Source organism: Typha angustifolia, chromosome 2 (assembly GCF_048772165.1).
Source record: "Typha angustifolia cultivar Huaian chromosome 2, ASM4877216v1, whole genome shotgun sequence".
NCBI lineage: Eukaryota > Viridiplantae > Streptophyta > Magnoliopsida > Poales > Typhaceae > Typha > Typha angustifolia.
The window spans coordinates 7,444,293-7,457,817 of record NC_133240.1 but is presented as its reverse complement, the minus strand read 5'-3'; the positions used below and the strand labels follow the sequence as shown (position 1 = coordinate 7,457,817).

Below are 13,525 nucleotides of genomic sequence, written 5' to 3'. Positions count from 1 at the left end.
CTCTTATTTCAGAATATAATTAAACATAACTATTATTATTTTAAAAATAATGAATTAAATTTTGCTATTCTTATTCCTATCAATTCTATATATAAACAGGGCCTTAAATTGCCGTTTAGCCTTCCAACCATTCCAAAGGGTATGAGCATAAATAAGTAGGAACTGAATTCTTTTTTAAAATTCGCCTTATCGGATCCGCATGTTGCAATCTCGTACCCGCTAGTAGAAGGCCCACAGAGATCTGTCATCCGGTGCACCTCACCTCGCGTAGACCAATCTAAAACCCATGGACTGGCCTTCTCATCGGACGGCTCACCTCTATCCAAATGCCAAGTACGTGCTAACCCTAACCGAGAGGGGCGACCTGTTCGCTGTTCCTGGTGTGAGATTGATATGCTATAAAAAGCAGTGGCGGTTGCCGAGGGAGCTTTCGGGCGGAATAGAAGAAAACGAGCCGTTGAAGAGGGCGACCGAGCAATAGGTGGTAAGAAACATCATGTCTTTCGCCCCACGCAAGCCCTAACCTCTCTCTCTCTCTCTCTCTCTCTCTCTCTCTCTCTCTCTCTCTCTCTCTCTCTCTCTCTCTCTCTCTCTCTCTCTTCTGCCTCTCTCTCTCTCTGTTCGTAGTGTTCTTCGCTCTCCGTTACGTTTTAGAATAAGTACTTGCTGTTCAGAACGAGATAACTTTGAGTCATTTTGGGTTTTCTTGTCTTCGTTGGACCAAATGATGCCCGACGTGATTTTTTTTTTCCTTTTTGGTTTGAAAAATCTTCTTTTGGATGTGATAAAACTGTCGCTTTTCTTTTGTTTTTGGTTTGTGAGGAGTCATGATGTTTTAGGGTTTGTTGGTCGTCGAAAGATTCGATTTTGATGCTGATTTTGTTTTTTTTTCTTCTTTTGTTATCTTTTCGGGGGGTGAGGAAGATGGATCGGTACCAGAGGGTGGAGAAACCAAGGGAGGATACCCCGATTAAGGAGAATGAAATTCGTATCACCACTCAGGGGAGAATGCGCAGCTACATAACGTATGCTACCAGTCTGTTGCAGGTATGCGATGTGTTTTGAGAAATGTAGCGTTGTATCCATTTTTTTTTTGTTAAAAAATGTTATTGTGGACAGTGATAATAAAAATGTATACTTAAAAATATGCAATTTGAATAATTCTACGGATCTCTCTATTATCTTATGGATTTAAGTACAGTAAATTATATAGTTGACCACATCTGATTTCTCATGAATAAGTAAGGGTGAGGTAAAATTACGGCAAGTAATTCAAAATTTGTATGATTGCATTCGATACTTTTCTGTTTGAGATGTATCCATTTAGTCTGTAGAAATAGACAAGCCATTCTTATTAGCTTAATAGGTATTAATATTGTTAATTGGCTTGATGCAATAGTATACTGTAGGTAAAGGTATTTAGAGCACCACTAACTGAAACATATTCCGAATTTCTACATTTGAATCTCCTGTAAATATTTTTGAGACTTTGAACGTGTCAAAACTGCTGGAACTGTTTACACTGAAACTCATAGCCTTATAAAGACAGAAACCGATTACCATGAACCCTGATAATTATTGCAATGCTCTATCTTTAGTTCCTTTACTATCTAAGAGCTGATAACTTTTGATGGTTTAGTTTTGTATTCTGAGAACTTTCAGCAGTTCAACAAGAGTTTCATTTTCCACAAGTCACCTTGTTAAGCAGATAGATATCTTCATTTCGTTAACAATATATGTATTAACTTTTCAGGAAAAAGGTTCAGATGAGATTGTATTCAAGGCAATGGGAAGAGCTATCAACAAAACTGTCATGATTGTTGAACTCGTCAAGGTACCATATGTACCTTCTTAGAGCTTGTATACTCCTATGCCTCTCTTTATCTCCTCCCTCTCTCCCTCGTTGACAAGCATTTGCCTATTCTCACTTAACTGTCATCATATGCAGAGAAGGATTGTTGGTCTTCATCAGAATACTGCCATTTCTTCTACTGATATCACTGATACATGGGAACCATTGGAAGAAGGCCTGCTACCGTAAGCAATCGAATTGTTCTATTTCAGAATGAAACATTTCTTGCTCAATGGCATTATTGAACATAATGTGTTAATTTCAATTTGATGTTGGCTATATGGAGTTCCTCTTGGCCTTATTGTAATTGTGGTCTTTGTTTTGCAGCCTTGAGACCACTAGGCATGTGTCTATGATAACAATAACTTTGTCCAAGAAGGAACTTGACAAGACCTCTGTTGGGTGAGTGTACAAGATTTATCTAATTCCACTTCATTTTAGGCAGCATATTACCACTGAAAAAATGGATTATTGAAGTAGTCACAACTTTGTAGCTTTCTTATTTGAAACAAATGTGACAACCTTGTAGTTATAGCAATTACTTGCTTTTGCTAATTGCTACTTGTGATTTGAACTTATTCTCAATTGTTAGTTATCCATATGTGTAGTTCTTCTATTTTTGAGTTATTGAATTTGCTTAGAAAGTTCACATTCTTGTAGTATGCATGTTATTATGCACAACCATTTCTTAAAGTAGGGGAAGTCAATTTAATTAAAGTATATTGAAGTAACATAAACAATCTGGTCCAATTTTTTGTTCTTTTTGGAGGCTTCATTATTCTTGGATCAGATTTAGCAGTTATAGTTGGAACTTAGTTTTTGTTGCTTAGATTTTATCTCAGAATTGGAAGATTCTAGATTTACCACAAGAAATTATGTTTTTAAGCTTTAAGAAATGAAGTCTATATCCATGTTTTAAACTAATATGGTTTATGGTTTTGTCTCAGTTGAAAATTGCAATGTAGAACTTAATTTTCATGTCGGGCTGGTAATGATTGGAATGCAGAAGATAGCTTAAGCTTGTATATCCTTTCCTTATCGCAATATTTCATATCCAACTTTGGATTCTGATAAATTCAACAGAAAATAAACTTGCTAGAAGTAAAGCAAGCAGCATTTTTACCCAACTTCTAAACAATTGGAGCTTTGCTTTTAATTATGAGAACAAGTATGTGCAAGACAAAGATCACAAAAGGTCAGGACCACCAAGAGACAAATAATAATTCAAATTTTAATTTATTTTAGTGAATTGCTGTTTTCGAGGGCTTATGCCTTAATGAAAAATTGTGCTCTTTTAGCTGATGAAGACAACAGTTTTTACATGCCTGTGGGATACCTAACCTTCTAATTTCCATTATTTAAATACTCATAGACTGTGAAATACAAGAATAAGGTTTAACTTATTTATAATCATTCAATGTTTGTTGTTTTATCATTTATGTGGTAAAATTATTGAATATTGCATGTTCTGCTTTTTAATTTCTAGGATACATCTATCTTCTCTTAATTGATGCTAAATTTTCTGAATCAATACTATCATATTCCTAGCAAAGCTTCTTGCTTGTGACTCTCTGTGTTTCATTATCAACCTATTATGTTACTTTCAGTAGAAACCTTTTTCATTTTATTAGTACAGTGGCACTTCAAGTGCTCTTAACAGATTTATTATTTATCCATTAATCCATTAGTGACTGGTTGGTTAGAAAATTGAAGATCAGAGATTGCTTGAGATGGACTAGAGCATCATATAAAGTTATCTAATACGAGCTGTTTGTAAGATGTTAGCTTTTTTAACAAATAAGTGCAAGATTGTTGGTTATATATCTTGCATCATTCTTATAGAGTGTATGGTGTCAGCTGTCCAAGTACATAACTTTGCATTGCTCCTTGGTAATGTAGAAGGTGATGTTTAGTTTGTTTCCAGCTTATCCAGCAAAGAGTTTCTTATGCAACTTTGCTTTTCGCAGGTATCAATCTCCTTTACCAGAGGATCAGGTGAAACCATTAGTACAATTTGACTACGAAGGAGGTATGCATGTGATCCATCTTTTTCTTTTTAATTTTGTTGATATATCTCTAAGCTCATGTTTTTTGACTTTATTTTGATTATGTAGAGGAATTGCCAGCTGGTCGGGGGAGAGGCCATGGTGGTCGTGGCCGGGGAAGGGCTCGTGGTAATTTGACCATCCTGAAATGAATAGTTGTTTGATTCTACTTCTACATATGGATTATCTACTTTCCAAGAATTTGTAATGTGGTGCCGATTCGGGACAATTAATTTTAGGAAATGGTGTTACTGACTTTGGTGATGGAGGCTGGGACAACCGTGCACATGAATATGGTACCAATGGCTATGCTCGTGGTAGAGGTCGTAATTTCAGAGGCCGTGGTAGAAGAGGATATAATGGCCACCCTGATTATCAACAAGAAGCTGGTGGCTACAATGATGAGGCTCCTGCTCCCACCCAATGGAGAGGTGGGCAATTATTCTTCCAAATCCGATAAACTATCTAACTTATATGAGATGTTCTTAAACCAACATTTAGTTTATGTAAGGCCATCTGGATGCAGGTCGTGGTCGTGGAAGGGGACCGACCCGAGGTAGGGGCCGCGATGGTAGATCAAATGGGATGATCAATGCAGTTTCCGTCGGGGCGTAACCTGTTATATCCATAGATGCAAATTTCCGATTTATGGCTTTGTTGGATGCCTGCTCTCGGTGTGAAGATGTATCCCTTGTTCTGTTATCCATTAACTGTAGTCTGTTTAAGCTGCCACTCTGTTAGATGATGGCAGGATCATAGGCGTAGGTTAACTCTTTTATTTGTTTTACAAGGTCAAACTAATTGTAGGATTCAGTTGATAGAGCAGTACATTCTTTATTTTTTCTTTTTTTTTCTCTTTTGGTCAGAAATGCTATTGGTGTATCCTGAGAGACTTAATGTTCGTTCTGATGTTTTCGTTCTGTTTTATGTACAACATTCCTCTGTTTTAGATCAATTTACTCTTACTTGAGGTCTCCTTAATTCTTTACAAGACACGAACTAGTTGACACTTGAGAATCTAATAGATATGAGCAAAGTAAAGGTGAAACGAGTTGAGTTATGATGAAAGGTTGATGAATGGGGTATGTTGGTGGACTAGTTACCTTAAAATTAGTTTCGAGAAGTAATCTGTGCACTCTTTTGCTTCTCGGGAAATTTACCAGAAAAATATATAACTTTGCTGTTGTTATCATTCACACTCATATCAACTTTAGTTTTCTAATTTATCAATTTATATAATAAACTATCACTTTAAAATGATCTTATTGAGTAAGTTTATAAAGTTCAAAAAAGAAAACCAAATTTGGAGATCAAATAAGAAGTAATTTATTTTTAAAGTAAATAGGAATATTCTCATTTTTTTAAAGAATGGTTAGGTTGAAATTAACCTACGGTGTTTTTGAGATATTAAAAATAAAATATAGGGATTTAAATAAATATTATAGGAGGCTTTTAAAAATATTTTCTGTTGTTTTATTGTCTTTTATTAATTCCGTTATTTAAAATATTAATTGTTAGGTACTGCTTTTTTTTAATATTACTTTTTGGTCCAAATATTATGCTAAATTAATTAATTGCACAAAAAAAATAAGCAAAAGAGGAAATGTTAGGGGCATTCTAGTCCATGAGAAAAGTTTAGCCCAACTCCAAAGTGAGATAGATGCCATGTCTTGCCCATCACGCCATATATAAGCGAACACCCAAAACTCTCTCACCTCCCTCTTCCTCTCTCTCCTCTCCTCCCCCTCTCCCCCAAATTCTCTCGCATCTCCCAAACAGCAAGCAGCAAACAGCAAGAATGACAGCAGATGTAGAGATGAAAGATCCGCATGCGGCCCCCTCCGCCTCCATCTCCTCCGCCGCCTCCTCTTCTACCCTTCAACGTGAGCTCCGAACCCTAAAAACCCTAGCTTTCCTCCTCCACCTCCTTCTCCGATTTGTGAATCGATTCTTGAACGTTTGTGTAGATCTGAAGGAGATCGCGTCGTTGATCGAGACTGGCGCCTATGCCAAGGAGGTGCGGCGGATCGTGCGGGCGGTGCGCCTCACGATCGTGATACGCCGCAAGCTAAAAGCTTCCGTTGTTGCTGCCTTCCTCGCCTTTGCACTTCCTCCTGGATCCGAGGCCCTTTCGCGTCTCTCGTCATATCTTCCCAAGGTACTGTCTGGTTTTAGGGTTGATTGTTGTTGATTCCTTTTGCGGGTACTGATGTGTTTTTATTTGTATATGCAATCGAAAGGTGTGAACTTGCGTGACTTTTGTTCAAATGCTTTCTTGGGTTACTTTGAAATTTGGTTCCAGTTATCCAGGACTTCTGTATTTAGTTCGTTTATTCAGTTATGCTGTTTGTAATTTCTTGCCCACTTGTCAGTTCTTGATTATGACAGACTACGGTATATATATAAACCATTGTCATATTCAAGAAGGGCATTTAGATTCTAATATTGATGTTGCTATCGAAAGATATGATTCTGTAGGAATCCTAAGACTGACTTTGTGTGAAGAATGGAAAATTTTGCATCAGAACAGATCTGCTTTTCACTAACGCATAGGTGGCTGATGGAGGTAAAAACAGAAAAACCTATAGATAACGAGATAGTTATTAGGATAGGCAGCAGGGTTGATTGAAGTAAAGAGTCATTTTTGGGCTTTGGATTGGTAAAGTTGAGGTTTATCTTTGGATTGCTAAAGTTGAGGTTTTAGAAGAGCCTGAAAACTTTCACCACAATTTTCTCTTTGCACTAGATCTTGTTTCTGAGTTCCCATAAAAAAATTGTCTGACAGGGGCAAAGTTGGGCATATTTGGTGGCTGTTTCTTTATGTTATATCCCTCTGGAATTCAATCAGGGTTTGGATGTGTTTTGCAGATAGATTAATTTTGTGGACTTGTCTATTTGACCAATTTATAAGTACATCATGACGGAAGTATGTGTTTGCAATCATATTCAGTACAAGGTGAGATGAGGACTATACACCTTGGTGGTAAATAATTTTTTGCATGTTATATCCTCTACTTCTGGAAATCTGAATGAGCATGTTAGGTTGGAAGTAGGTTGATAGTATACGACAGTCATAGTTACGTTGGTCATTTCTACTGCCTTAAGTTGTGTATTATATATTCTTTTGGATCACTTATACCTTTGCAGCAGTCAAGAATTTGTGACGAATTATTGGATGCTGCGTAATTTTTTTATTTAATATTTATTATCTAGATTATTCAAGTTACTTGCATCATGGGTTATATCTATTTTTTATTCGCTAAATAGATTGAAATCAATGCTTATGCAACTTGATATTGTGCTTCATTTTTCTTGATCTATTTCTTTCTTATAGACAAGATGATCTACATGAAGGTTGCCATCTTTCTCTTTTCCTTTTTCCTTGGTAGTTGGTCGGATGAATTCTGGTGGTTTATCATAGAGAGCCTAAACAGCAATAAATTTGCTGAATAACTTTGCCTACTAACAATCAAAGATTGTCGTGTCAAATGGATAGGCAGCACAGGGTATGCCAGTCGCACACTTTTAATATATATTTTTAGGGTATTTTATTCCTATAGAGGTCTTTTAGTATATACTTTTGGTTTGAATATACATATATATAAATTAAAGCCTACATTAGAGTCTTTTTTCCCCTAATTTTTTGAAGTAAATGATTTTCATATTTTGTTAGTGATTTTTTTTAAAAAAAACAAATAATTTTAATTGTGTTGAAATTTTAGTTAAAAATTATAAAATTTGGGTTCAAATCAACTCATGTGGAGTTAATATAACATATTCCTATATCAATTTTGACCTAGTTTGAATGAACGACACATTAATTTTGGAATTTTTAGAATTTGGAGAAACTTTGGGGGAAATCAAAATTTCTTATTGATTCCTACATTTTAAAAAGTATTTTTCATACGTCTAGTACCAAATTGCTAGATTCATATAGAAATGCCGTTACAAATGGTAGATTTAGGCATAGCTCCAATTTGAAGAACAAAAGAAAATTTTACCTTCTAATGAGATTTGAATAAGCAATCTTGAATTCCTACTTAGTCTCCTTTCTTTTATCTCTCTCCTCTCATTTCAACCAATTTTTTTTTTGGTAAAATGGTTGCCAAAGGCCCAAGAAACCCTTAATGGGTCAGTAGGTTTCATATCGAGCGGCATAGGTCAGCACAGTCTAGCAAGGGGAGTGCTGATTGGCACGACTATCCTTGCTAACATCCCTTACAAATTTCTTAGGAAGTCCTTGTGCTTTTATCCCTTGTGCAGAATTTAGGCAGAACAATGAAAATGTTTGTTGGTGCCTTTGTTCTAAAATTTTTCATGAGTTTTTTCAATTTCTAGTTGTGCTCTAGTGAAGCAAGCCCTCTTATTGGATATGTTGTTTGGCCAAGCATTGCACAAACTACATGATGTTAGTAGCACTTAGTGAAATTAACATGTCTTCTCATTTTTGAGTTATGCTGTTGCCTGTAGATGACCCAAGTTGTTGAGAAAAAACTCCCATTGATAAAGGTAAGTAGTAACTAATAATTGCCTAATTGACATCATGCCACCATGTAAGAGAGGGAGGCTGAGAGAAGGGTTCCTTAATGTGCATTAATGTATTGAAAAGCGGAAAAGACAGCCTCCTTGGGCGAACGATGCATCGGCTGCCTCACAAATAGTAAATGCAGTGAGGAATATGTTTTTCTCGGGCATATTTCATGTTAGGCCTATCCATAGCCTATTGTATAGTCCTCATCTTATAGTCTCATTATTAGTGTATGCAAAAGCGGCTCTGGTAGCCTTGATAGGGACGGCACACTGATCACCCTTCCAATGTATTATGCGCGCCAATTTGGCATTCGAATGGTTTACAAACTTTGGTTGGTTGATTTGATGTTTGGAGCCAGATGAAATTTTTGTTGAAAGACCGAAAACTTCTCATCGTGCTTTAGATCCTCTCCTCTCTCTTGAACACTTTCTCTTGATCCCTATCTCTCGAACCCTCTCCTCTCTCAACAATGGTTGGCGAATGGTGCGTGACAACCAATAGAGCTTGGTGGCGGATGATGCACATCGGTGAGTCTCTCATCTCTTCTTTGTATGCCCTCTCTCACATGTGGCCACCCCTATCGGGGGCCACTCCCAGCTCTTTCTCTTTCTCTCTCTCCCACTCTCACATTCTCATCCACTCTTATTACTATTGAGATGATCTTTAGTGTAATTTTTTATTTTTTGCCCTTACTACTAGAAGATGTATGCTGTTTATCTATTTGCAGGTTTAGCTATCACTTGATTCACCTCAATCTGACGGTTTTGATCATGTTGTTTATCTATTCAAAAATAGTTGTGAACTTCTTGTCTTTGTTGTGAATTGTGATTATGTTATATTGTATTTTGGTGTAGTAGACTATGAAGAAGTTACATATTGTATTAGTATATAAATGTCATGTTTTTGAAAAGCGATTTTAGCGGCCGCCCCGCTAACCTAGTATGTGCCTATACTAGGCATTTGGAGTTTTTGGCTTCCTGATTTATTATTTGCCTAGTCGATTTGTCACGTGTCGGGCTTTGTAGGTTGGGTGGAGGGAACGAGTTAAACAAGAGTAGTAGAAGTTAAGTTAACAAGAGAAAATAAACCTTCTCCATTTGATCTTCAGAACAAGTCCTAAATCTCTAATATCTCTTGATCCCTCTTCTCTCAATGGTGGATGGTGAGCGGCGCACGACAATGATGGTCAAGAGGAGGCACACAGTGTTGCGACCCACTAAGCCAGAAGACATTATTAGGGTGAGATTGGAGAGGGTCAAGAGGAGGTCGCCAATAAGGAAGAATGTGGTGATGCTGATAGCTTGGGATGTGGTGGGGCCCTTGTGGGGGACCATGGATTTGAAATCCTCCGTCATCAAATGCCATTGTTGTTGCTTGTAGTGTTGCTCCCTTTCTCAATCACCTATTGTTACTCCTTTTGTTTTCGAAGAGAATTAAAAAAGTAGGGAAGAAGAAGAGGGAGGAGAGAGGTCTATAAAGAGGGGGAAAGGTCTGACATGTGTGGGAAAAGGTGCATGCGGTGGGTGGGAGTGAGTTATCTTCTTCACTTAGTTGTTTTCAACTAGGCCAAGTCCAAGAACATGGGGTTGGTGGGCCAAAATCCCTAGTACCCTTCGGTCTTTAGTAAGCCCAATTCTACCTTCTGTAACTATAGATGTTTAAAGTTATTGTTATTATGGTTGGGAATTGTGATAATGTTATTTAGTATTTTGGTGCAGTGCACTCTTAAATTTTTATATAAACTATACTAGCATATGTTATATATGATATACGGTTATTCTTAATTTTTTATATATTAAAAATGCTAGATCGTCTTGACTTCCACCTTTTGTGTAGGCACTATGTAGTGAGGTGAATGCTTGCTGTTTGTGGTCGTCTTAAAAGACACTATATAATATATGTCTATATACCATTACTTTTAATTTTTTATATATTAAAAGGGATAATTATACGAAAACTTCATGAACTATTGTTTTTTTTTCTTTTTAAGTACACATTTACCTCCTAAACTATAGAAAATCTCTTAGCCCTCACCTCTTATACCTTGACGGTGTTAATGGAAGACGTCAAATGAATATTTACTTTTATTATTTTGATTTTCCTAAAATAAGGGTAAAATGATCTTTATAGGGTCTAAAATTGATTACGTGAAGCTCACATGTCATTTTTACCAAAAAAAATTTAACGGAGAACTAACAAAAGGGGCATTTGAGAGGTTTCTATAGTTAAGGAAGTCAATATGTTTGAGGGTTGATGTGAAAATGGACAATAGTTTAGGGGGTTTTAGTGAAATTATTTCCATGAAAGAGGCTAGACTGCATAGGCGCCCATATATTGCTTAAGCGTTAAGCCGAGGGATGACTGCTCGTCTTTCAAAACATTGATTGTTATCATGTTATTTTGTATTTTGGTGTAGTGGACTTTTAAAATATTTATATATACTATCTTAATATATATTATATATCACATTTTTTTTATATATATGAAAAATGCTAGACTGCATGGGCACATATCTACTGCCTAGGCGATATGCAGTGCGGTGACTGTCCGTATACGCCAATGTCTTTCAAAACATGATTATTTGTGCTACTCCCTGAAGAAAATTTCTTACTGTCCTTGAATAATATTTCTATATTCTTTCAGTTGATGATTTCTGTGTGGTGAGGTTAAACTTGTTGCTGCTTCCTTTTGTTGAACGTTTGTTGTTTTTCTATGTCAGTTTCCTTCTTTCTTCTTTATTCCACGAAGCGTAGATGGAAAGATGATATTAGTTTATTGAGATCGGCAAGGATTCATCTTGTGACATTGGAAATATGAATACCTAGTACATGTCTGTTATATGATGATTTCTTGTTTCTGCACTGCATTGATGTTTAGGAAGATGAGCATGACATGGATGTTGATACAGCGAGTTCGGCAAGTCAAGTTCCTGCTAAACATTCTCTACCTGAGCTTGAGATATACTGTTACTTGCTTGTGCTGATATTTCTGATTGATCAGAAGAGATACAATGAGGTAACTTCTTCTAGCTCATGGCTTTGTGCTTCTGTAGTGAACATAAAGTTTATTTATTTTGCTCCTTCTCAGGCTAAAGTATGCGCCTCTGCAAGCATTGCTCGTCTCAGGAATATTAACAGGAGAACAGTTGATGTTTTAGCATCTAGACTCTACTTCTATTATTCATACATTTATGAACTGACTGATAGTCTTGCTGAAATTCGTGGGTGAGTTCAATTTTGATTTTTCAATGCACCAAATTCACCGTTATCCACGAAATTCCAATGTGGTCTGACATCTTATTTCTTTTGGTTAGATTGTTTCATCTTCCTTTTGTTGTGATTTTCTTCCATTTGTAGGACTCTCCTTGCATTGCACAGGATGGCCACTTTAAGGCACGACGAGCTCGGTCAGGTTTGTTTCTTATTAGATTTGTACTTGAGTATTATATGCAAAAGTATGGTTTATGCTAAAACTTGTTGGTTGTGTTGGTGGGATGCAGGAGACCCTTCTGAATCTGCTACTTCGCAATTACCTCCATTATAACTTATATGATCAGGCAGAGAAACTTAGATCGAAGGCACCACGTTTTGAGGCTCACTCCAATCAACAGGCAAAAATCTTTCCTTGCATTTTTTGCTCATATGTCCCACTCTTAAAAAAAAAGATTTGTATATGGAAGCTATCAGTTTCTTTCTAATCGCAAATCCTAAGCAGTATGGATAATACTATTTAATGTGCATATGCTGATTTGGAAAATCCTCCAGTTCTGCCGGTACTTGTTTTACTTGGGAAAGATCAGGACTATTCAGTTAGAGTACACTGATGCTAAAGAAAGCCTCTTGCAAGCTGCTAGAAAGGCACCAGCTACAGCACGCGGATTCCGGATTCAATGCAACAAATGGGCTATCATAGTCCGATTACTTCTGGGAGAAATCCCTGAAAGAACTGTCTTCATGCAGAAAGGAATGAAGAAGGCCTTGACACCCTATTTTGAGCTTACTAATGTAAGATTCATTTTCCACTAAAGAGACAAGCTTAAGATAATTCAGTCTAACATTTTGGTCTATGATCCTTAGGCTGTCCGGGTAGGGGATTTGGAACTGTTTAGAACTGTTGCAGACAAATTTGCCAGCACTTTCAGTTCGGACGGGACACGCAATTTGATCGTGAGGTTGCGCCATAATGTTATTCGTACTGGACTCCGCAACATTAGCATTTCGTACTCGCGCATCTCCCTGGCTGATGTCGCCAAAAAGCTGAGATTGGACTCTGATAATCCTGTGGCAGATGCCGAAAGCATTGTATCCAAGGCCATTCGAGATGGAGCAATTGATGCTACGATCGATCACGCCAATGGATGGATGGTATCAAAGGAGACTGGTGATGTCTACTCGACAAATGAGCCCCAGATTGCTTTCAATTCTAGAATTGCATTTTGCCTGAACATGCACAATGAAGCAGTGAAAGCACTGAGATTCCCTCCAAATTCGCACAAAGAAAAAGAAAGTGCAGAGAAGAGGCGCGAGAGGCAACAGCAGGAGCAGGAGCTGGCCAAACACATAGAAGAGGAAGATGATGACGAGTTTTAGATCGATCTGTCATGACTATTATTTGCCTAAGATGTTTCCACTGGAGTCGGCTGTTTCTATTTTGATCTTTTAATCTAAATTTTTTATTTTGAAAAAAAAAAACTTTGTTTACATTATGTCTGCAGATACTGCAGCAGTATCTTGATTGCGGATGCTAGGAACAGTATTTAATTGTACTCTTTTATTTAGAGAATTCTAGTTGTGATGCTCATGTTGGTCAGAGGTGATGGGTACTTAATATAATCAACCAGCTTCCAAGTTGAGAATGAGCTAATCCTAAAGAATGGCCAAAGAATAGCTTAGTTGAAAAGGAAGTGAATACATTGGACTCCGAGAATGAGAAATTGGTGCTACTAAAGCACATGCATGCAGTTTGCATCTCTACAACTGAAGCCCAACTGGTAGTTGATTGCTTCTTCTTCTTCTCAGTTTACAGTTTTGATCTCCATGATTAGGTTGAGGGTTGCCGTCAAAGCAAACTTATCTTGGAAACCTTTTATTGTCAGCT

The 13,525-nt window shown here is 37.1% G+C and overlaps 2 protein-coding genes across 5 annotated transcripts; both read left to right on the top strand.

Moving 5' to 3' along the window:
* The first annotated feature begins 325 nt into the window (after positions 1-325).
* Positions 326-4,888, top strand: LOC140777644 (uncharacterized). Of its 4 annotated transcripts, none has more exons than XM_073121927.1 (9): positions 326-484; positions 925-1,047; positions 1,754-1,834; positions 1,949-2,037; positions 2,180-2,254; positions 3,820-3,881; positions 3,967-4,026; positions 4,137-4,328; positions 4,424-4,888. In XM_073121927.1, the coding sequence occupies exons 2-9, from the start codon at positions 925-927 to the stop codon at positions 4,510-4,512; spliced, it is 771 nt and encodes a 256-aa protein (XP_072978028.1). In that variant the 5' UTR covers positions 326-484; the 3' UTR covers positions 4,513-4,888. The 4 variants fall into 4 exon arrangements, with proteins under 4 accessions (XP_072978028.1, XP_072978000.1, XP_072978010.1 ...); XM_073121899.1 differs by having other exon boundaries at positions 4,409-4,888; XM_073121909.1 differs by having other exon boundaries at positions 334-484; positions 921-1,047; positions 4,409-4,888.
* A 709-nt stretch (positions 4,889-5,597) lies between these two features.
* On the top strand, positions 5,598-13,228 carry LOC140770162 (probable 26S proteasome non-ATPase regulatory subunit 3). Its single transcript, XM_073111198.1, has 8 exons — positions 5,598-5,780; positions 5,865-6,055; positions 11,306-11,443; positions 11,516-11,652; positions 11,785-11,839; positions 11,928-12,038; positions 12,193-12,432; positions 12,505-13,228. The coding sequence occupies exons 1-8, from the start codon at positions 5,696-5,698 to the stop codon at positions 13,015-13,017; spliced, it is 1,470 nt and encodes a 489-aa protein (XP_072967299.1). The 5' UTR covers positions 5,598-5,695; the 3' UTR covers positions 13,018-13,228.
* Positions 13,229-13,525: the final 297 nt, after the last annotated feature.

What these genes read in the sequence shown, in the direction of transcription:
- LOC140777644 (XM_073121899.1), top strand. Translation starts at nt 925, where the DNA reads ATGGATCGGTACCAGAGGGTGGAGAAACCAAGGGAGGATACCCCGATT. An exon ending in ATGCTACCAGTCTGTTGCAG is followed by an intron (nt 1,048 to 1,753) that starts GTATGCGATGTG and finishes TTAACTTTTCAG; the next exon opens with GAAAAAGGTTCAGATGAGAT. An exon ending in TGATTGTTGAACTCGTCAAG is followed by an intron (nt 1,835 to 1,948) that starts GTACCATATGTA and finishes CATCATATGCAG; the next exon opens with AGAAGGATTGTTGGTCTTCA.
- LOC140770162 (XM_073111198.1), top strand. Translation starts at nt 5,696, where the DNA reads ATGACAGCAGATGTAGAGATGAAAGATCCGCATGCGGCCCCCTCCGCC. An exon ending in CTCCTCTTCTACCCTTCAAC is followed by an intron (nt 5,781 to 5,864) that starts GTGAGCTCCGAA and finishes ACGTTTGTGTAG; the next exon opens with ATCTGAAGGAGATCGCGTCG. An exon ending in GGCACGACGAGCTCGGTCAG is followed by an intron (nt 11,840 to 11,927) that starts GTTTGTTTCTTA and finishes GGTGGGATGCAG; the next exon opens with GAGACCCTTCTGAATCTGCT.